We start from the raw sequence: 24,294 nt of genomic DNA, 5'->3' as shown, positions 1-24,294 counted from the left end.
TATAGGGATCTCCTAAGAAGAGTTAATTGATTTACAAGAAACATGTCAGTTAATTTTCAGTGGGTTAGCAAATCAACAAATGTTTTGGTTGATTCTCTTGCTAAGCAAGGGGTTTCAAGGGTTTCTTTGTATTGGGCTACTTTGCAAACTGATTTCTGTTTAGTGTTTAGTGTGAGTTTTTTGCTTTCATCATTAAAGAGGTCACATCTTGTGCCTCTTCTTAGGTTGTTTGTATGCTCATTGTTTCTATATTAATAACAATTTCATTCATTTATAAAAAAAAATGGAGGTTGAGTCAAAGGATGTGTTATCTTAGTCCACTATTCAATTCTCATGAATGGGGTGGCAAAAGACTTCTTCCCAGCAGAAAGAGGAGTAAGACAAGGGGACCCTCTATGACCCTCTATCCCCTTTCCTTTTCACCCTAGTGGTAGAGGTGTTAGGTAGAATGGTTGTGGATGCAAACACACAGGGACTACTTAGGGGTTGGAGAATGGGTAGAAATCAAATTGTAGTATCTCATCTTCAATTTGTTGATGATACAATTCTGTTCTGCGAGAGGGTTGACTTGGAAATGGTGTGAAATTTGAAGGCTTTGATTGACAGATTCGTGAGTATCTCAAGGCTAAGTATCAATTGGAACAAAAGTGGAATTGTGGGAATTAACTTGGAATTTAGAAGAGGGGGAAATCCTAAGGTTTGCGGAGATTTTGGATTATAAGATTAAGATTAGCAGCTGGCCTATTACCCACCTAGGATTATGGGGGAAACCCAAGAGCTGATAGCTTTTGGAAGCTAGTGGTCGAGAGGTTTGCCAAGAAACTAGGCCTTTGGAAAAGAAACTATATTTCTCTAGGAGGAAGAATCACTTTGATTAGAGCCAATGTTAGCAAACCTACCCATTTGCTTCCTTTCCACATTCTGAATCCCAATAGAGAAATATATGAGGAACTTCCTTTGGGAACCAGGAGAGGCAAAAAAGGAACCACCTTAATGGGAATAGATTTGTAAACCAAAAGAGAAAGGGGCCTAGGACTAGGAAACATTAGTCTTAGGAACACCACATTACTGGGAAAATGGATGTGGAGATTTCCTTTTGAAAGAAACAGGCTGTGGCACAAGGTAATTGTTAGCATTCATGGCTTGGAGGGTAATGATTAGGATGATAAAATTGCTCCTAACGCAACTTCAGCTTCTCCCTGGAAAGCAATTCATGAGGTATATCCTCTCTTTTTCAACTCTGTCCATTTTGATGTGGGGAGAGGGTGATAAAATTTGTTTCTAGGAAAATCTTTGGGTAGAGGAAATACCTCTAAAAGATCAGTTTCCTAAACTCTTTGCCCTCTCTAACCTCCAGAATGAAAGCATTTCTAGTTCGGGTACACTTTCCCCTTCAGGCCTTAATTGGAACCTTGGTTTCAAAAGAGGCCTAAGAGAAAGTGAGTGCAACTCTTTGACTGACCTGCTTGACATTTTGGAGCCAACTTTTTTGGATCCCAATTTGGAATATTCTAGGATTTGGATGCATTCACCAGATTGGTTCTTTACTTGCTTTACCTTTTTAATTTCCTTTTGTTACCTAGCTCTCAAGGGGTAGACTTCCTGGTAAAAGAAATTTGGAGTAAGCCTATTCCACCTAAAATTCAAGCTTTCTATTGGAAAATTTCCTTGGAAAGGTAAATATTTGTGATATGTTGCAAAAAAGAAGGTCCTCTTCTTGCCTCTCTCCTCATATGTGCTTCTTATGTAGGCATAGTGGAGAGACCCTATCTCACTTGTTAATCTCCTGCTCCTTTGTATGTCATATTTTGGGAGTTTTTCTGTTCTCTTTTTGGCTGCAGGTAAGACCCTCAGAGGTTGTGGACATCTTCAATCTGAACCTTTTGAGGCAACCAAAGAAGAGAGGAAGGGCAATGTGGAGAGATACTAAAGCAGCAATTGTTTGGACCATGAGGAAGGGGACGAATAACAGAATTTTTTCTGCAAAGAACAGGACTTTGGAGAAGGTTCGAGATAGTATTGAAGTGAAGGTAGCTTTTCAGGTAAAAACCATGGACAACTTCCACAACATCTCAGTGTTTGACATTATAAGAACCTGGAGGGAAGTAGCACAATCCTCTAAGGAAAAAGAATAAGAATGGAATGGAAACCCCTAGTAGGTGATAAAGTAAAACTGAACTTTGATGGGAGCTCTTTGGGCAACCCGGTTGGCAGGAATAGGTGGTGCAATTTGAAATTCGGAGAGTAGGATACTGACATTATATTCAGGACCAATTGGTACTGCCAAGTCGGTGAAGGCTGAATTACTGGTATTACTACTACAAGGGCTCAAGCTTGCTAAACAATTGAGATTCAGACAAGTGGAGGTGGAAGGGGACTCAAAAGTAATTATTTCGTGGGCAAGATGTAATAGACATATACCATTGACTCTCAAACATGTTTTTAGGGAAGTGGACAGGATTGAAAACCTAAATGCTGAATTCAAATGGGTTAGTTGACACCCTAGCAAAACAAGGGGCTGTAAGGCAGCATTTGTACTGGGCATCTTTGTAAATCAGCTTATGTATTGCAAAGACATTTTGTACTTTCTCACTTACAATTAATATAATAATATAAATTTCTGCTGATCAGAGAGAGAGAGACTTGTAGAGGGCCATACATACAGCCATGGACTACTAAAGAGAGACTTGAACTGATACCAAAATCCAAATCCTAGGGACATATCCAGAATAGATGATGAGAAAATAGTTCATAACTTTCCCATTTTCTTGCAAAGGATGGATACCTGAGAGGATAACTTTGCAAAGGACAAAAAGTGCGCGAGCAATGTACTGCAAGAAGCCCTAAAAGAAAGAAGGAAAGGAAAAAACAAACCAGTGGGAGTGGTAACAAAACAAAAAATTAAGAAAAAAGGGCTTCTGGATGAGAGTTCCAGAAAGTCCATCCTGAACTCCTCTCCAAACAGTTCAGCTTTTCTAGCCACATGGAAATATGACATGATCAGTTCAAGCAGTCAATCTGGAGTGGGACCTTAATAGATCTGGCCACATGTACAATATCATTGCCAATGATTATTATATCTGGACTACTAACAAATCTTGAAGTTCTTTTTTGAGAGGAAAAATGATTAGAAAAAACAACTCTCCTTTTGCCATGTAACAGTGATCTGTTGCTAAAGAGGGTGAAATAGAAAATCCATGGCTATTAAGAACCTATCCACTCCAAAATGCAATGTTCTCCTTACTTGCATTAAAGAGGAACAGCCCAGGTTCTGAGGTTGAACTTACCGAAATGTCCTATACCTGTACTAAACAGAAAGAGATTGAAGTCTGGGATGACATACATCTAGACTAGTCTTGGGGTCAAGGATTTTGAGAACAGGTTAGGCTAACTTTGGACCTTCATCATTAGCGTTGAAGGAGGCTGGTCCTCACCTGGCTATGGGTGCAATACATACAATTAGTTCTGAGACTAAATTGTCCTTTTCTTTTGTTCTTCCTGGCCTTATCCCGAAGACTATTATAATATTAAATGTGCAATGTGTCATGCCATTTTTATGCAAGAAGTGACACTTTTTGTTTTATTAAAATAGTTTACTTAATCTTTCTCACCGATATCTTTCTGGGTGGTTTTAACCAATCTTTTATCCCACATAAAAAATATAGGACATATTGTCACTGAGAACCTCAGAAAGGATGATGAACTCCATAATATTGCAGGAATAGAAGGAAATTGTCATGGATTAGCACACACACAAAAATGGACAAGGGACTGGCTATATGTTCTATGCAACCAAGGATGACCTGTCAATGACAAAATCATGGAACAAGAGTACCTGTTCTGGCAACAAAGGCTGTAATCTTTGACAAGAACCACCTTTGTCCCAATCACCTCCTTCAAAATGCCTTGGGGATTGTGTCCGGAAGATCTTGATTGCAGTTGGCCGCATTGTTTTCTCCACAAAAAGTATCTGTTGTCAAAGGAGCATAAACATTGCATGAGACAATCTGGCATGAACTTGAGACTGAAACCCGTTTTTCTAATGCCATGTAATAACTTTTTTCTATTGTTAACTATCAATTTCATTAATTATAGAAAAAGGATGTATCTACATATACAAGAGTGTGCTTGCCCAGCATCCCTGGTGGTCCCTGCTGCCAACCCAGATGCACCCTTTAAGCAATCATTTTAGTTGGCCAGGTTTCCAATTTTGTTAGTTTGTTATCCCCAATACATATTGGTCCCATCACCCAGATGCACCCTTTAAGCAATCGTATGCAACAAAAGCAGAACCAGATCCTCAAGAAAAAGCTTTCGAAAGGGCGAAGGAATTGTTCACAGGGAAAGATCCTTCGGGGAAGTGTGAAGATACTCGAGCAGACACAATTAACCAATCCAGAATATGGATCGACTTCAGACTCAGACATCCATGTTTGTAGACAAGGAAGACTTTTGCCAACCCCCTTTCACAGTCCGCGCCAAAATCCTCAGCAACCCTCAGGGAGATCATCCACTCTTTTTTTTTTTATTCTCCTAATCCTCAGATCCATTTTCTCTCATCGTCCTTCTTCTCCATCTTGTTTTTCATGTTCAAATGGAATGTCATCCCACCCAAAGCAGAATGATCCGCTTCAGACAGATGTGCCATCTAGCATTGGTAGGAAGGTGGCAGAGAATACAGGAGATGTTAACATTTCTAGAGCTTTGGGAATTGAAAGAAGAGAGGAAGGAGAAGAGAAACAGAAAATAACTAAGAAAGAACATATCAAATCGGGAAAGCATCAGGAGGAAAGCAGAGAAAAGGGTCCCAAAAAGAGAATTAAAAAGGCTCCAGTGGGGATTAATGGATCACATCTCAGTAAGAGTGACTCAATGAAGGTCTTAAGTTGGAATGTCAGAGGTTTGGGAGGTCAGCTCAAAAGAAGTATAGTGAAAGAAACTTTAAAAAGAGAAAACCCAGACATAATTATACTCCAAGAATCAAAAAAGGAAATAATTGATAGAAAACTTATGAAATCCATTTGGGGAATAAGGGGAAGAAAATGGGCTGCTGTTCCAGCAGTGGGTTCTGCAGGTGGAATCATCCTAGCTTGGAAGGAAGAAGAAATATCGGGTCTGGAGATTGATAAAGGGGAATTCTCAATCTCAGTTTTGTCACTAACATCAAAGATGGTTTTAGTTGGATTCTAACTGGAGTGTATGAGCCCAACTCCCCATCTGATAGAGAAAGATTTTGGGACGAACTGGACTCTCTGCATGAGGAAGATATCCCATGGTACGTAGCAGGAGACTTCAATGCCATCAGATTTAGTCAAGAACACTCCAATGATAGAGTCCCGACCTTTAGTATGAGGAATTTTTCTAACTTCATATCTAGACACAATCTGTGTGACTTCCCCCTTAATAATGGACTCTTCACTTGGTTAAACATGCAAGAAAATGCCATAAGCTGCAGACTGGACAGATTTCTGCTCTCTGAGGACTGGATGGAGAGATTCCCCAACCTGTTCCAAGAACTTCACCCACGGTACACTTCAGATCACTGGCGTATCCTGCTGAACACTGAAAGGATCATCAAAGGAAAGGCCCCATTCAGATAGGAAAAATTCTGGTTATCTCACAAAGACTTCAACAAGAAGGTTGCTGCTTGGTGGGAAGAATGCAAAGTAGAGGGCTGGGCTGGATTCAGGTTGTTACAAAAATTAAAAGTCCTAAAGAGAAATCTCAAAGCTTGGGGAAGAGAGGAATTTCAAGAATCTGAAGAAGAGGAGAAAAATTCTCATGGAGTTAGAGGAGTTAGATAGCAGAGAACAATATGGCACCCTAGATGAGCTAAGCAGAGGTAGAAGAGCTGATTTGAGGAAGGTTTGGGAGCAGCTGATCAGAAGAGAAGAAATCTATTGGAGACAGAGATCGAGAATGAGATGGCTGAAGAAGGAAACAACAACTCCAGATTTTTCCACACTTATGCTTCGGGAAGGTGCAGAAAAAACTTCATCTCTAAGCTGAAAGTGAATCAAAAGGAAGTGGAGAACCCCGAGGAAATTAAGGAAGCCTTTTCTCCTACTTCAAAGGCCTGCACTCCAAGGAAAGTAATAGCCAATTTACTTTGAACAAATGGGAAGGCTCGACTTTATCAGATGATAAGAAAGCTTGGCTGGAAAGAAGCTTTGAAGAGGAAGAAGTTAAAGAGGCAGTCTTTAGTATGAATGGAGATAGGGCTCCTGGGCCGGATGGTTTTCCCATTTTTTTCTTCCAGAAATGTTGGGAAATAGTAAAGTCAGATCTGATGGATTTTTTCAGGGACTTCCGCCATTGTCAATAAAGGCCTAAACTCAACCTTTCTTTGTCTCATCCCAAAGAAAGCGGAAGTCTTGGAAGTTAAAGACTTCATACTAGTAAGTCTGATAGAGAGCACTTGTAAAATTTTGGCTAAGGTTTTGGCAAGAAGACTAAACGAAGTCCTAGAAGACCTAATCTCCCCAAATCAATTTGCTTTTGTAAAAGGGAGACAAATTGTTGATAGAATTCTAATTGCAAATGAGTGTGTGGAAGATAGGAAAAATTCTGGGAATCCAGGGGTCCTTGTCAAACTAGATCTGGAAAAGGCTTATGATAAAGTGGATTGGGAGTGTATTTTTGATTGCCTGAAGATGAGAGGCTTTGGAAGAAATGGATCAAGTGGATCAAAGGATATATTGGTTCTTCATGGTTTTCAATATTGATAAACGGTGAACCGAAGGGCTACTTCAAGGCTAGCAGGGGTCTCAGACAAGGTTGCCCACTCTCCTCTTTTCTATTCACTCTGGTGATGGACATGTTCTATCATCTGTTTAATAAGGCTACTCTTCTTAATTTGGTGAAAGGTTTTGAAGTGGGAAGGGACAAGATTCATGTTTCGCATTTACAGTTTGTTGATGACATAACCTTGTTCCTGGATGCCTCCCTAGTTAACATCATAAACACCAAAAGGATAATTGAATGCTTCGAGCTCATCACGGGCTTAAGGGTTAACTTTGCAAAAGTATAAGTAGCTCTAAACTCAGTGGAAGAGTAGCTTCTAGAAAGCTTTAAATTCTTGTTGGGTTGCAAAGTGGAGAATCTTCCTGTTTCCTATTTAGGTATGCCTCTAGGAGGGAATCCAAAATCTGTCAATTTCTGGGGGCTAGTGGTGGAGAAATGTGAGAAGAAATTAGCATCTTGGAAGAAATGCTATCTTTCAAAAGGGGGTAGGCGTACCCTTTTAAAGGCCTCATTAGCAAACTTGCCAGTCTACTTCCTTTCAGTCTTCCAAACCCCAACTAAAGTAAAAAATCAGATTGAGAAGCTTCAAAGGAACTTTCTTTGGGAAGGAGGTGGGGAAGCCACTTAGTCAGTTGGGCACAGGTTTGCAAGCCTAAAGAGGAAGGAGGCTTGGGAATTGGACGCTTTAAAGAAAAAAATTCCTCTCTCTTGGGAAAATGGCTTTGGAGGTTCCCTAAAGAATCCAATGCTCTTTGGGCAGCTGTCATTTCAAGCAAATACAGGTCAAACACAAATGGGTGGGATAGCAATCTCCATTTGAACAGGATAAAGTCAATAAATCCTTGGAAAGGTATAATCTCCACTCACTCTTTTTTCTTTCCCTTTATAAGATATGAAGTGGATAATGGATCTAAAATAAAATTCTGGAAAGACCTCTGGTGGGGAGAAACCACCCTTGCAGCCTCATTCCCCAGACTTTTTAACCTCACCCTTGACCAAGAAGCCATTGTCTCTTCTTGCCTTCCAGACCAAACTGCTGAGAACACCCTAAACCTTCACTTCAGAAGACCTCTAAGGGACCCGGAGACTTCTGAACTAATTGCCTTACTTCAGACCCTAAAAGAAGCCTACATCTCCCCCTCCTCCCCTGATACCCGAATCTGGACACCCCATCCTACTGGCGAATTTTCTTCTAAATCTATGTTCAAGGTTCTGATTGCGGGTGAACAACACTCCTCCTTCCCCTTCAAGAAGATCTGGTGCAGCCATATCCCTTCAAGAGTCTTCAGAGTCTAAACACTTGTGATCTCTTACAGAAGAAGTATTTGGGAAGACTGTCTATATCTCCTCATGTTTGCATTTTATGTTTCAGTGAATGGTGAATCAACAGATCACATCCTCCTTCACTGTAAGTTCACCCAAAACATTTAGTTTCATTGTTCGAGAATGGCAGGATACAGCTGGGTTATATCAGAGCACATTCTGGACTTCTTGCATCAGTGGCAAGGCATAGGCTTAAGTAAAAGGGGTAAAGTTTATTGGAAATCCGTGTTACATGCAGTAATGTGAGGAGTTTGGGATGAAAGAAATAAATGTCTCTTTGACAATAAATTCAGGCCCCTTGAGGAGTTAATTTCAGACATTTCTTACCTTTACAACCTCTGGACTGTCAATTCAGATCTGTTCAAAGGACTCTGAGTCAATGACCTCAATAGAGATGCTCGCCCCTTTCTGTTTCTCCCTCACCCTCATCAAATAATCTTGAGACAACCAGAATTTCTCAGTGATGGAGTGGTGACCCTAAACTTCGATGGAAGTGCTTTGGAAAATCCTGGCTTTTCTGGAATTGGAGGCATAGTAAGGGACGAAAGGGGTAACATATGCTGGACCTTCAGTGGTCCAATCGGACTGGATGACTCCACAAAGGCCGAAGTGATGGAAGCTCTCACAGGAATCAGAATAATAAAATTTGGGAATCCAGAACTTAATCATTGCAGGTGACTCAGCAAATACCATAAATTGGTTGAGGGATAAGGAAGGGGGACCTTGGAGACTGAACCGCTACTTGGCAGAGGCTTGGGACTCCTTGGACTGTTTAAATGCAAAATTAGCTTGGATTCCTAGGGAACTAAATCATATAGCAGACGGCTTAGCAAAATGTGGTGTGTTTTTGGATCATTTGTATATGACAAGCTTCCTCCTCTGTAATCTTTTGGGGTTCTTCCCCTGTTTTGTACATCTTCTCATGTATCCTTTATTCCTTCAATGAAATATGGTTAAATTTCTCTCAAAAAATGTTGAACTTTGTCCTGAATATGTTTTGTAATGCTTGAGTAGTAACTCAAAATTCAAAGCAAGTATTGCAGAAAGCATGAGTACTTTATTGACGTTGCTTATTTTAGTTGTGCCAACATGTTACTTAACTAGAGAAATACTTTATACCTTTAATCATGGTTTTGAAAACTGGACTGGACTGGACGGTCTGATCGGTTGACCCAGGAACCAGTCAGGCTACTGGTACTGTTTCACCATAAAACTGCTCTTGGGCCAAAAACTGTTGATTTGGTCAGTGACCAGCTGACCTAGGCAGTTAAACCGTCAACCCGTCGACCTGGACAACGTTTTTTGGCCTTTTATTTTAATTATTCTTTTAATTTTTAATTTTTTAAATCAGAACAGGCCATCCATTTGAACCAGACGGTCGGACCGTTCGACCCGAGAATCGGTCCCCAAAATAGTTCCGTGTCCGTTCGGGTTTTTAAAACCTTGCCTTTAATACCTTGATTAGCCAAAGGAGGAATGAGGAAGAATACCTTTTATCATGAGGCGACTATCCTGGGCTGGCTTGTTCATTGTTTATGTATGTTTTATTTTTAGTAAGAGTTGTCAACCTTCATTGCTATTTTCCCTTATTTCAAACCCTTTTAAGGGATTAGGGATTCTACTTTATTTTACCTTTTCATTAATGAAACTCTTCTCATATTGCTACTGATAAAAGAAAAAAAAATGAATAGAATCCAATTACCAAGGAAACAATTTATTTCCTTTATCCCAAATTTCTTCATGTTAGCCCTCTATTCATCTTACTTCCACTTGTTGTCAAGGTAAACTTAGTGTATGTGATGGTAACATATAATCAGAGTCCTTCCCTTATTCTTACTTGTTCAAGATAAACAAGCCCTTGTCTCCTCAACCATCTTTAGGGATAACCACAACCTCTCCTGCAACTTCAACTTCCATAGAGCTTTGAGAGAAACAAAAATCTTGGATATCTCTCAACTTTTATCTTCAATTTCAGAGGCCTTCTTATCCCCTTCCTCACAAGATAAGCTAATTTGGTCCTTCACCCCAACAGGCCAGTTCTCCACCAGCTCTTACTTCCATAAGCATATAGCTGACCCTACTCCCCCTGCTTTCTCAGGAAAAAGGATCTCTACTGTTTCCCCAGAATTGCCTTCTTTGTTTGGGAAGCTGCATGTGGAAAATTGGACACTTTTTATGCCTTTCAAAAGGTGCATCTCTCCCCATGTTTGTGTCTTATGCTATGTGGATGGAGAATCAATAAGACACCTCCTTATGAATAGCCATTTTGCAAGAAACCTGTGGCATTTTTTTCTGAATTCAACTCATAAGGGTAGCTATCATTGGACCCAGGCCCCCAAACTCAATTTGCGAGTTCATTGCTCAGTGGCACAACATTAGACTGGGAAAAAAAGGAAATCTCTTTTGAAAAACTGTCATCCATGCTGTGATGTCGGGAATTTGGGAAGAAAGCAATAGAAGATTATTTGAAGATAAATCTTCCCCCTCGGAAAGTGTAAGAGAGAGGATCCTATCCTTAATTTTCTCCTGGATGTTGCTAACATTCCCAGCTCCCCCCCAACTGAAGCTACCCTCCCCCCAGGAGGGAGTAAGTTCTGCCTGAAGTTGATGGCAGTTTTAGAAGATCTATTGTCTCCCCATCAGCAGCAGGGTTGGTGGTATCATCCGAAACATAAAGGGAGACGCTGTGTGGATTTATAGTGGCCCTGTAACAATTGCAGATGCCTTAGAAGCAGAGACCTGCTCCCTTCTTGAGGGCTCAAGGACCACCAATAGATTAAACATTAGTTCCTTAGCAGTTGAAGAAGATTTCAGAAACACCATCAAGTGGGATAAAGGCACGGAAGAAGGACCTTGGAGGATTGCCCGCCTTTTGTCAGAGGTTAGTGAGCTATCTTCTTTGCTTTAATCATGCAGCAGATGGTTTAGCCAAGTTAGGTTTGGGAAGGGATTTTTTGTTTAGTGCCGATACAATGCTTAATTGCTTGGGCCTTCTTTTTGTCTTTTAGACCTTTTTGTACATCTCTTATGTACATCCTTCCCTTTTTTTGAATACAAGTTACCTTTTTCTCGTTATATGTATATGATGGATTAAGCAGTTTAGGGTTGTCTTATTCTTATGGGTGTAGTCCATTCAAGGGGATATGATTGTCAGCCATTTCATTTTGGGTGGTCATTAGGAATGGCAACGGGGCGGGGCACCCCCTCCCCGTCCCCGCCCCGAAGTCACGATACCTTGCCTCGTACCCACTCCGTCCCCAGTGGCAGGGCGGGGCATCCATTCCCCATCGGGGACGGGGAATCCCTGAATTTTCCCTGCTCCAAGGCAATTACTTAAAAATTATCTATTTTATGGACAATTTATACATAGGATATAGGAATTTGGGGGTATTTTAGAATTGAATTATAATACTTTAGGGGTAATTCAAAAATAAAATTATGGGATCCTAGGATTTTAAAAATTTAGGGAAAACTTAGAGATATTTTAAATATCAATATTAAACCTAGAGATCTTTTACTAATTTACCTTTGGATTCGGGGCAGGTTTGAGGAATTATATACAAAACCCGTCCCCGCCCTGTACCCGGTTAGGGGAAAAATTATTTTCCCCGTTCCCGCCCCATCCTTGTTTAGGGTTAGGGAGAGGCCTCGGTTTTACGGGGGAAATTGCCACCCCTAGTGGTCATTTAAGGGCGGGCTTCTATGGCAGAAAGGTGAGATTTTGGAAGGATGTACTATGTGGTTAGACTCCCTTTAAGATGTTGTTCCTTGATATTACAGTTTGGTGGTGGGTAGAAATGCTAAGCGGCTAACTACCTTGAAACAGAATTAGGGATTGTCATTTGGATGCTAAGACCATGAAAACTTAAATGATGGCAGACACCTTTTGATACTGGACAACAAGGTCATCTATAATAGACTTATTCATGTATATAGAACTTTTCTGCCAAAGAAAGGTGTATTGTTAAACCCTTATTTTGCAGGGTTTACTTCATTCCTTTCCATGGAAGCTGAAAACACCTGCCTATTTCTACTTTATAATGTGTACCTTAACATCTTGCCTTGACAATTATTTATTATTCATAACTATTATAAACCTAATCTGCACTTGAATTCTGTTAGAATTAGAATTGAAGAAGTAATAGAAAGACTAGAAGAAGAAGTACAAGGAGAAGAGAGGAGAATAGAGAAGAAGAAGAATTCTGGTTCGAACAAGAGAGATTAATCACCTATCTAGTCAGCCAGATTTAATTTATATGTTTCTATTCAAAAGACAAAAGACTCCTTTGCCCCTACTTAAGTATGGGACACAACAACTAACAAAACATTACACATCAGCTTTGAAATATAACTATAAATACTAAAATACCCCTACATAGTCGACACTAACACTCCCCCTCAAGCTAGTGAGTATATATCATATACTCCCAACTTGTTACATATGTAGTCCACTCTCCCCCGACTCAACCCTTTGGTGAACAGATCTGCCCATTGATTTCCTGTGCTAGCATATGCAATATCTATCACTCCACTCAGCACCTTGTTAGATAGTGTATGCCCTTAGCTCCAATCAGAATGATGTACATTATGACATTTAATGTAAATGAATAAATTACATATTTGATTCATGTTATCATGGTGTGTTTCTGTGTAATACCCTTAAACTGGACACATATGAGACTCATGTTAGTTTAGAATCTTCACAGCCGTTGGATAGATTTGGGGAGATTTATCTTGCCAAGGCTGACACTGATGTGCCGCCAAGTTGGTTGGGGTGGCTTGTCTCAGCTGCCAGGGTGAGACCTAAGGTACATGCAGTGTGGGTTTTCTTGAAACCCTGAACCGGACCAAAATTCCAGTATTGCCCTGGACCTAGGAGATAGATGGGCAAAACTAGAATGTTACACCTGACCCCTAGACTCGATTATGATACTACACTAGGTTTCGGATTGGATTGTCTTTGATATGCCAATCAGTGAGATCCTTAGAGGGCGTCAAAACTTGGGTATGTTGGGACAGTCCGAGAATTCATCTGAGTGGGTGATCAGAGTGATAGGATCAGCCCCTTTTTCGGGCAAAATGAATGATCGAGGATGCACTCTATTTGATGGAAACCAAAACTGCTGGCAGTTGATTTCAACCGTTGAAATTTGTTTTTGCAATATATATATATATATATGATTTCAAAATACTTGCAAAAGGTTTTAATTCCCGGGATCCATGTGAGTAGAGAGTGCAACATTGTACCTTGCAGCCGAGGGAGAGGTCCTCTTTTGTCGGGTAGTGTTTGATCATTACGGGATGAGAGGTTAAGTTTTAAGACCATTGAGGGTAATACCTGATGGGCTAATCTTGCATCTACCCACAGTCCTTGGGTTTTATAAGGTGGCTTGACCCAAGGACCATTTAGTGTAAATGTTGGGCCCATTAAGAGCCCATGGTGATGGACTTAGGGGTTCACTGTCTTCTACAGTGAATTCGGCCAGGCCTTGTAACAAAGGCTGGGCTGAACCCATGTGGCTGATGTGTAGATCAATGTTTGGGTCCCACGCCATACAAGGATAGCCAACTGAGCAGCAGATTAAGAGGGCTAGTGAGCACATAGACTTAATGGGCCTAAAGCCCAATTCGAACTGGCTTAATAAGATTAATTAAATGAGGGTGGTTCTGGGATTTGGATCAGTAGATAGGATAAGGGATTATCCCTATCCACTTAAAGAATCCAAATCCAAATAAAGATTTGGATCAGGAAACTCCTAATTTGATTAGGAAGGTTGATCTTTATCTGCAGATAAGATAAGGGATTATCCTTATCTCTTAAAGAGAGTCCAGAACCAAATGTAAGATTTGGATTAGGAAACACCTAATAGGATTAGGAGAACCTATCTTTAAGGCTATAAATAGGAGAGCAGGGTGAACCTACAGAGACACAACAGATACAACAGATATCTCAGATAGTCTGCTGAATTAAGAGAGAAGACAATATACGGTTCAACTGCTTCTGTCTTCTGCTCTTGTTCCTGCTCTTGCCGCCCTACCCAGTTCGATCTCCACCAGTGGAGTGATCAAGAACGGTTCTTGATATTACCTTTTGCTAGAAGAGGCAATCTAAAGTCATGCTCACCAGCCCTCCATCATATTCTTGTTGAAGAATTCGGTTCTTGTTGAAGAATCGTCCTGTTGATTCTACTTCACCTCACACCGTGTCATTTTCGGTGAAAGTAGTCTTTGGTTTTCTCCTTGGGTGTGAACACCTTAATTGGGAGTTAATGTTACTCTGTATCAGGTACATCCCTCTCCTACCCTTTTGGTTTCAGATCTGATTGGTTTATTTCAAGATTGATCATTGAAAATGCAGTTTTCTAAAATAGGGAATGCGATTCCCACCTGGGAGAGAAAATTTTGAAATTTCACCCAACCTTCCTGCAGGGTTCGGCCATCCATATGATGGATCTCTCATCCCTTCACACCTCTCTCACAAAGTGACAGTCAACTTCTATATGCTTTGTTCTCTCATGAAACACCGGATTAGAAGAGATGTGGACTACAGCTTAGTTGTCACAATAGAGCTTCATTGGAGTGTCAATAGAATATCCCATCTCCAGTAAAGATTTCTCAGCCACACTAATTCACAAGTGGTATGCGCCACAGCTCTATATTCTGCTTCTACACTACTTCTTGCCACAATTGTCTGTTTCTTACTTTTCCATATCACCAGATTACCCCCAAGAAACGTACAATAGCCTGTAGTGGATCTCCTGTCAGATATAGAGCTAGCACAATCAGCATCAGTATATCCCTCTATTTCAAGTTTTCCTCCACTTTTTTATATCAAGCCACGACCAAGAGCCCCCTTTAAATACCTTAATCCTCAGAACTGCATCCCAATGTGGAACCCAGGGTTTTTGCATGAACTGACTCACCACACTAACTGCAAATGAAATATCTAGCCGGGTAATGGTTAGGTAGTTTAGTTTACCCACCAATTGCCTATACATTCCATGATCTTTAAACCCTTCACTCAAATCACTACTTAGCTTAGTATTTGATTCCATAGGTGTTTCAGCTGGTTTGGCACCTAATAATACAGTTTCTTCAAACAAATCAAGAACATATTTCCTCTGACACAAATTAATACCATGCTTAGACCTTGCTACTTCTATCCCCAAAAAGTATTTTAATTTACCAAGGTCCTTTGTTTGAAAGTGTTCTTGTAGAAAGATCTTCAACCTATCAATTCCCAATTATCACTCCCGGTAATGACAATATCATCTACATATACGACCAATAAGGTCTTTCTAGCCTGCGAGTCATGACTAAAGATTGAGTGATCAACCTGACACAAGTTCATACCAAACTTCTTTACCACCTCACTGAACCTACCAAACCACGCACGAGAAGACTGTTTAAGTCCATAAATGGCCTTCTTTAGTCTACACACCTTACCATCCTCCCCCTAAGCAACAAACCTTGATGGTTGCTCTATATAGACTTCCTCAAGTAGATCACCATATAAGAAAGCATTCTTGATGTCAAGCTGAAAGAGAGGTCAATCATACATAGCAGCTAGAGATATCACAACACGAATTGAACCAATCTTAGCAACAAGAGAGAAGGTCTCCGTGTAGTCAATACCATATGTTTGGGAATACCCTTTGGCAACTAGTCTAGCTTTTAACCACTCTACACTACCATCAGGTAAATACTTAACAATGTATACCCACTTACAACTGACAACCTGCTTACCAGGAGGAAGTGTGGTGAGGTCCCACGTATGATTATGAGTTAAGACAGAGAGTTCTTCTTCCATTGCATGGCTCCACCCTGGAGAGGCAAGGGCTTCCTAGACATCCATAGGAACAACAATAGAAGATAACATGGAGATAAACTGGTGATGGGAAGCAGAAAGGTGAGTGACAAAAACATAATTAGAAATATGATGAAGAGTGCAACTGTGTTAACCTTTCCGCAAGGCAATTGGAAGATCAAGTTTAGAAACTAGGGTTAGAACTAGTGTGGGAACAACTGTCGGATCTATCAACAGTGATGGAACTGGAGGAGGAGCTAGTACATGTTGTCGATGTGTATACACTTGACAGATAGGTGGTTGTTCAATAGGAAGTTGCATCAAAGGCAAAGACTTGGTCACAACCGGAACAAGTGGAATGGGATCCGCAACTGGAACTGGAAGAGGAGGCGGTGAGGAGAGGAAGAAGAAACATCACCTGACCCCGAGAAAAACAGAGTGGACTCAAAGAAAGTAACATCAGTGCACACATCGGGAGCTAGGATTATAACACTTATAACCTTTCTGGGTCCGGGAATAGCCAAGGAAGATACACTTAATGCATTGTGCATCTAACTTATCCCTTCTCGGTCCTAGACTATGAACAAAACAGACACCCAAAAACCCGAGGAGAAAGGGGAAACAGAGACAAGGTAGGAAACAAAGTGGTGAAAGGAGAATGACCTTCTAGGATGGACGTGGGCATCCGATTAATTAGAAAGCAATATGTAAGCACAACATCACTTCAAAAAGGTTTGGGTACATTCATATGGTGCATAAGGGATCGAGCAATTTCCAAAAGGCGATGATGGTTCTTTCTCTCGTCTACCCTATTTTGTTGTGGGGTGTAGGTACATGAAGTCTGATGAATAATGCTATGTTGTTCCAAATACTCCTGAAATGGTGTATAAAAGTATTCGCGGCCATTATCAGAACAAAGAATCTTAATGTGTACACCAAATTGGTTGAAAATTTTAGCATAAAATTTTTGGAAATGGTAAATAATTCACTCATTTCTTTTATTTGGACCCCAAACATCTAAAAGAACTAAAGAAAAGGACTCGGCATACGATTATCAACCCTAGGACTAAAGGGAACACGATGATGTTTCTCAACTAACATGACTCACAATCCAAAACAGAAAAATGACTCAACGACAGAACAAGAGACTTCAAAACTTTAAGTGATGGATGACCAAATCGACAGTGCCACTGAAGAGGAGAAAGAGATGTCTGAAGAGCTGTTAACGCACTTCCACCAACATTAAGGTAATACAGTCCACTAGCTTCATGCCCTCCACCAATCTTCATCCCCATCTTGAGATCCTGAAAAATACAAGAAGGGCAAAAAGTGATAGAGCAATTAAGGGACTTGGTCAACTTACTAACAGACATAAGGTCAAAAGGAAACTTGGGAATATACAAAACTGAGGATAAAGATAAAGGGCCTATGTTAACATTACCAACACCACAAATGGAATATGCGAAACCATTAGCAAGGGTAACAGAGTGTGATGTTGGGCACTGAGAGAGAGGAAAACACACCTGGAGTTCTAGACCAGAGGCTCCAGAGTCAATAATCTAGAGGTTGGGTTTGGATGCCATACAAGCCATACCTGAGTGTGCAAGAGTGGTTGTATTCTGTTGAGATGTGGCTTGAACAAACTTCTCATACTCATCACGTGGAACACTCATCATCTCCTTCCCAGGAACATCTGTGGATATAGAGGGCATCTAATTAGCTAGATGGCCCTCCTGTCTGGAACTACTATCACTGGTTACCACATGATTTGCCCAAGTTGAAGGTGGACCATGCAAATCATAACAATAATTGATGGTATGTTCGTCCATACCACAGTGTGTACATCTTCTTGGACCAAAACTACATCCTCTACCACAAACTCTCCTGAATCTTGACCTCCAATACGTTTACCACCACCACTAGGACCATACACCGGTCCACTGCTACCACTACAGCCAGATTGAGCTCCCCGAGCTCTACCTCTAACACCACGGCCTCTTGATATTGCACAGGCCTACCTATTAGAGATACTAGAATTCTCTGTAGGTCCAATAGAAATCCTTCGAAGCCGAGCAAACACCTCTTCTAAGGATGGAAGAACGGACCCTCCTAGTATTTGTGCCCTCACTGGTTCGTATTCAGATTTTAGTCCTACCAAAAATCGGTCACATCTAGTTGCTCTCTCTGCTGTTGCTGAATTTTAACATCAGAGGTGAGGGGATGGTTCGCATTCAGCTCATTGCGAAGGTTTCTCTACCTATTAGAGATACTAGAATTCTCTGTAGGTCCAATAGAAATCCTTCGAAGCCGAGCAAACACCTCTTCTAAGGATGGAAGAACGGACCCTCCTAGTATTTGTGCCCTCACTGGTTCGTATTCAGATTTTAGTCCTACCAAAAATCGGTCACATCTAGTTGCTCTCTCTGCTGTTGCTGAATTTTAACATCAGAGGTGAGGGGATGGTTCGCATTCAGCTCATTGCGAAGGTTTCTCATACTAGCATAGTACTCCTCAAGACTTTGATTACCTTGTTGCTGATTAAAGTATTCTTGATAAAGCTAACACACTCTAGTTGTGTTGTCTTGTCCCAAATACAGCTTCTTAGCATGGTCCCAAACTTTCTTGGTTGTATCAAGAAACATGAAATTCATACTAATCTTGGGTTCCATACTATTCCATAACTAGGTTATAATCTATGCATCTTCTTGTTCTCAATCACCATACTCATGAGACTCAGTAGAGGTTTTTTCTTCCCTTATATGCTTCACTTTCTTCTTAGCTTTAAGAAAGACTTCTACAGATTTCGCCCAAGGCACATAGTTTTCTCCATTCAATTTGATAGAAGTCATCTGAACATTTAGGTAGCCGGTGGGAACCATCACACTAGTTTTGTTTTCACTATTATCTCCCATGGCTGAAAAAAAAAATCTTCCTAATTCACCTCTCACCACATTGCACTCAACACCACTTGTTGCTGAATTCTTCACTCTCCACACCACAACCTCACTACGCGACTACATGAATACTCACCACACTACTCGGAACACATTAACCCTGTGATCCACATTGAAATCTGCACAAAACCCTAATACATGACAACCTGAATTTTCACAACACTACTAGGAACTCACCAACCATTTGATTCACACTGAAAACTGCAGAAAACCACTTACCTAATCACCAAAAAATCAATCTGCACTCGACACTCCACTGCATCACTCGAATCAGCCCTCTTCTTGCCATCGATTAGGGGGGGCTTCCTACGAATCACTGCAAACAACCACAAACTTGCTGACCGGAGGCATAGAAACCTCCAAGGGAAGAGGGTGATCACTCCTTTTCAGCCCCTTTCCTTATCTCCAACCGATGATGAAGAAAAAAATTAAAAAACCCTAGGCTGGATGCAAGAAAATCAGAATTCTGGGCAGATTCAATTTTGTTACAGTTGCTCTGATACCATATTATAAACCTAATCTGCACTAAAATTCTGTTAGAGCTAGAATTGAAGAAGTAATAGAAAGACTAGAAGAAGTAGAAGGAGTAGAAGGAGAAGAGAGGAGAATAGAGAAGAAGAAGAATTCTGGTTCAAACAAGAGAGATTAATCACCTCTTAGTCGGCCAGATTTAATTTATATGTTTCTATTCAAAAGACAAATGACTCATTTGCCCCTACTAAAGTATGGGTCACAACAACTAACAAAACATTACACATCAGCTTTGAAATATAACTATAAAGACTAAAATACCCCTACACAGTCGACACTAACAATGACAAAATGAACTTAACTAATGTATGCTCTGTGTAAAATCTATAAAGATGTCACCATCATCTTCTAATGCATTCTGCTTCTACTCAGGAGGTCTTATCATTTGGGTGCTTCCTAGAAACACCACGGATCTCATAACAGGTAGACTGTTGGGATCTCTTTTTCCCTTAAAGGTGCAGTTAGAAACTTTGAAGGATGCTCCCTTGTTGAAGGACCTAGGATGAAATGAACAATGAACATTTGAGGATAAGTTTTCTTCAGCAGCTAGGGTGGTTTTTGGAGCTAGGGATATGATGTTTCTCTGGTCCTAAATTTTTCTCGAATTCAGCAGTATTCAGCATTATCCTTATGTGGTTTTATAACCAGAGCAAACTAGACTTTACATCATTAAGCTGTGGATTTTGTGTTTTGGGTCCCTCAATTCATTCTCTTTCCTAAAATAAATCCCTGTCTTGCAAAGAAATGAATAAGTTCCTTTTTCTATAACTAACAGATTTTATGAATGAAACAGAAAAAATATGTACAAGTACAACTTCCCAAGGAGAGGTAGACTGTCCTACCTAACCCCAGTATAAGTAATTACAACCATGCCCAATACAATTGCCCCCTGTTTACCCCTTGGTTAGCTAATGTCTCAGCCAACCCGTTTACAGATTATGGTACCCACTGTATTCTTATCAGCATATACTGTGATAGCCCTTTAATCTTTTTTAGCACCTCCCTGTGAGCCCATACTGCCTTTTTCTCATCTTTTAGCCACCCAACCACCACTTGAGAATCACCTTCAATAATTACCCTGTCAACATTCATTTCTTTTTCCTTTTGTATTCCAACCAATACAGCAAGGAGTTCAGTTCTTGTAGAGTCCCCAACCCAATAGGGTCCGAGAACAATGCTAAGATATGGCCTTCCTTCTCTCTGAGAACCCCTCCTACACCTGAAGGATCCAGATTACCACAGACACTCCTGTCAAAATTTAACTTGATAAAACTCTCCTCTAGCGGTACCCATTCCAGCTGAATTTTAATATTCCTTGATGAGGATGCAGCCTTTCTTTACATTTTCTTCTAATGTCATCATAGGAGTAAGAAGAGAACAAATCCAGTGATATGATCCAATTTTTCACCCTTATCAAAATACATTCCAACACTGCTTTGTTGCTTCTCTCTTTTTCATTAAAGATTCTTGCATTTCTTTCTTCCCATATCGACCATACAACAGCAGCCCTTGTGCATCTCCACATCAACCTTCCTCTCTTCCTTGGTGGGCACCTGAGTGATGCCTAGTCAACAAGGTGCCCATGGAGGACCATTTCGCTTAAGCACCTAGCTGTTTTGTACATGGTGCCATAAAATATTTTATATTTTTATTATTTTAGATTACAATAATAAATAGGCATTATTACACTAAACTATGCATTTTGTGGGGTTAGATACTAGTTTCTTTTTATTCTTTTCTTATCTGTAAGAGTTCATTCAACACACATGTTGGTGTATGTTGTCTTTTGAAGACTTCAAAACCTGAACCAAGAGGCAAGGAAGAACAAATTGTGTCCAATTAATACATTCTTCTTCCTCTTCTTCCACCCTTTCTTTTCCTATTTTCCTAGGATAAAAATAGGGGCTCAACCTTTATATTTTCTGAATTTTCTTTTATTTCTTCTTTTTTTCTTATCATGAATATGTTGATTTTCTATGTTTTAACATGAAGTTTATACCTTTTATGAAGATTATTAATAATTGCTGATGAAAGATAATTTCTAGTTGCTATGGAACCTAGGGAATTAACCTAGGATTCAATGTTTTATTAACACCACCTAGACACCTAGACAACAAGGCATCCCCTCCACTATTGCCTAGCCTCACCTTGGCTCCTTGAAAACTATGAAACAGATTATAGTGATAAATGAAATAAAATCATTTTTATAATATAACTAAAGCATCACTTAAGTTTGCAAAACTCAATTCAATTAGAGAAAAGCATTTATATTAAAGAAAAACTTCTGTAGTATCTGTGAATATACACATTTATAATCAATCATTCTCTACAAAGTGGACGGCCGATAAGTGAAACGTGACTATTACAAAATTACTGATGTGGAATCATATACATCTGTAAAACAGCAGCTATTTTTCCCTGATTCAACACCCTTTAAAAAAACCATTTAGGCCAATTGTTTAGCTTGCAAGTATGATGTTAGACTGTCTTAACCAATGCAGCTATTCCATTTATTTCTTGTATAAAGTACAAAATCAGTAAATGTCATACCATGTGCTTTAGAACCATATCTAGGCCAATCTCAGGAGTTATGGGAGGTAGAACAGGCAAACCCTTCTCAAAAAAGAGCATTGGTGATTTAATTGGGTCAAACTTTGAAGGTGCCCACCACCTAAACATAAAAAACCACCGAAGAATTAATGAAATTTACATGCATGCAAAGGAGAACTCTAACTCATTATACACAATTAAGATTTTATGCATACTAGAAACTAGAAAATGTTGTTGACGATACTATGTTCATTATTTTCTAATGCTTTTCCATCACCGATAATTAAACATCAAGCAACATAATTTTGCTGTAATCTTCACTGGTTCATAAGTCAAAGTGGCAATTAATTGCATTGGGTCAATTCAAAACTGGCTGGTCAAGCAAAACTACATAATTAATTGAGATATGTCGCAACTTGAAATGATGAAGGAACAGGAAGAGTAATAGACTGTGAGCTCTCTTCCCCAAAACACTCCCCCTAAGGAGAACCACCAAAGAAAAAATATGTAAACTCAAAAAAGGTAACATCCATAGTGACAAACCTACTCCTTGACACAGGATCATAACAATAGTATTCCTTCTAGTTTTGAGCATACCCAAGGAAGACACATTTTTTGGCCTCAAGGTCCAACTTTCTATGATGAGAACCAAGAATATGAACAAAACAAACACACTCGAAGACTCTCAAATGTATGTGAAATATCTCCCCTCTAGAAAAAGAAGACTATATGGCACCTTAAACCCAAGAATGTGTGAATGTACATGGTTGATCAAGCAAATAGTTGTGAGAACTACATCACCCCAAAACGAAACTAGAACTAAAGCACACACCATAAGACTTCTTACCACCTTTACAACAAGTCTATTTTTTCTCTTTGCTACCCCATTCTACTACGGTGTATAAACACAACTGCTCTGATGAATCAACCCATGTTTTGGGGAGGAGAGCTCATATTCTATTCCTCTTCCTGAACCTTCCTCTGTTCCTTTACTTACACCAAATACACCATCAATTTCATCAGTTACACCATCCCAAATCTCCTTTGCAGTATTAGCCTACAAAAAAATTTTACCTGTTGCTAGAATTAGTTTTTTTATTTCTGCTGTTAGGGTGCTGCCAGTCTAGGATGCTGTCAGCATGTTCTTTTCTTTGTTTAAGTTCTTATTATTAGGGTGGGCCACCAGGGGCATTCTTGTAATTTCTGTTTCTTTTATTTTAAATCATGTTAATACAAATAGGAAGCTGGTAGCTGCCAGCTTGAGTTTTTTTACTCTCAAACACTTTTTGTGAACTGAATTCGGATCTAGGAGAAAATAGATTTAGGGGTGTCCAGAATAGTCGACCCCCACCCCAAGAGCCTCATATATATATATATATATATATAAATAACATCAATTCCATTAAAATAATGAATAGATACAAGAAGATCCCCTTAGAGGAGCGAGGAGCAGCCTCTCCAAACAGCAAATACACAAACTACAACAGAGAAAACATGAATGTTGAAATTAAAACAATAGTTACAATTGTGCCCAGAACAATGTTTCCCTATTTATCCCTTGTTTTGCCAAGACATCAGCAAAAGCATTAGCTGATCTCCCAACCCATTGTACTGTTATAGACATATTTCTTGTCAGCCATTTGAATTTCTTTAACTCATTTTTGTAGCCCCAAGTGACATCCTCCGGATTACTTAACCAGTCCACCACTGTCTTAGAGTCTCCTTCAATCAGAAGCTGCTCTACCCCCACTTCTTTTGCAAGAAATATTCCTTGTATTGCAGCTAGCAGTTCTGCCTGGATAGAGTTCACAACTCCTAAAGGACCAGAGTAGATTAATACAACCTCTCCAGCCTCATTCCTCAGTACACCTCCCATCCCAGAGGGACCCGGGTTACCCTGGCCACTCCCATCAAAATTCAGCTTCAAAGAACCAAGAGGAGGGGGGACCCAGCTAGTCACTGCCCTTCCCTTGTAGGAGGAACAGCTTGCTACCAACTTCCAATCCTTCCAACAATCAGCAAAAGTAAAATGGTTAAATAATTCTAGAGTCTTTAACCAATGTAAAGACCTGCACAAAATGCAGTCCTTTAAGGTTTGACTGCAGCTTCCTTTTTCTTGGAAGATTCTGGCATTCCTTTCTTCCCATACTGTCCATAACAATGCTGCTCGTGAGCATTTCCACATTTTCCTTCCTCTTTTATGGAGCCAAGAGAAGAAAGAAGGGTTAAAGAATGTGCTTACTTCTGCTGGCATATCCCAACTAGACACAAACAAAGATAGAAGCCAAGCCTAGAGCTCTGCAATGACACTACAAGATAAAAATAGATGATTACAATCCTCACCATGAGATCTGCAAAGAATGCACCAGTTTGGTGAAATACAAA

At 40.0% G+C, this 24,294-nt stretch overlaps 1 protein-coding gene across 5 annotated transcripts in view; it reads right to left on the bottom strand.

The window, feature by feature from the left end:
- The window catches only part of TBL13 (TRICHOME BIREFRINGENCE-LIKE 13), a 62,614-nt gene that overhangs the window by 11,696 nt on the left and 26,624 nt on the right, over window positions 1-24,294 (bottom strand). For 3 of the 5 annotated variants that reach the window (XM_088974333.1, XM_088974332.1, XM_088974336.1), the window contains exons 5-6: window positions 21,910-22,030; window positions 3,836-3,970 (exon numbers count right to left, since the gene is read on the bottom strand). In XM_088974333.1, coding sequence (XP_088830459.1) covers window positions 3,836-3,970; window positions 21,910-22,030 — 256 coding nt within the window. The remainder of the gene's footprint in view (window positions 1-3,835; window positions 3,971-21,909; window positions 22,031-24,294) is intronic. The other 2 variants (XM_088974335.1, XM_088974334.1) reach the window with 1 other exon arrangement.

This window comes from Nelumbo lutea, chromosome 3, assembly GCF_056320005.1.
Source record: "Nelumbo lutea isolate HS-2025 chromosome 3, American lotus-T2T, whole genome shotgun sequence".
NCBI classification, from domain to species: Eukaryota; Viridiplantae; Streptophyta; class Magnoliopsida; order Proteales; family Nelumbonaceae; genus Nelumbo; species Nelumbo lutea.
This window is presented reverse-complemented; position numbering and strand designations above follow the sequence as displayed.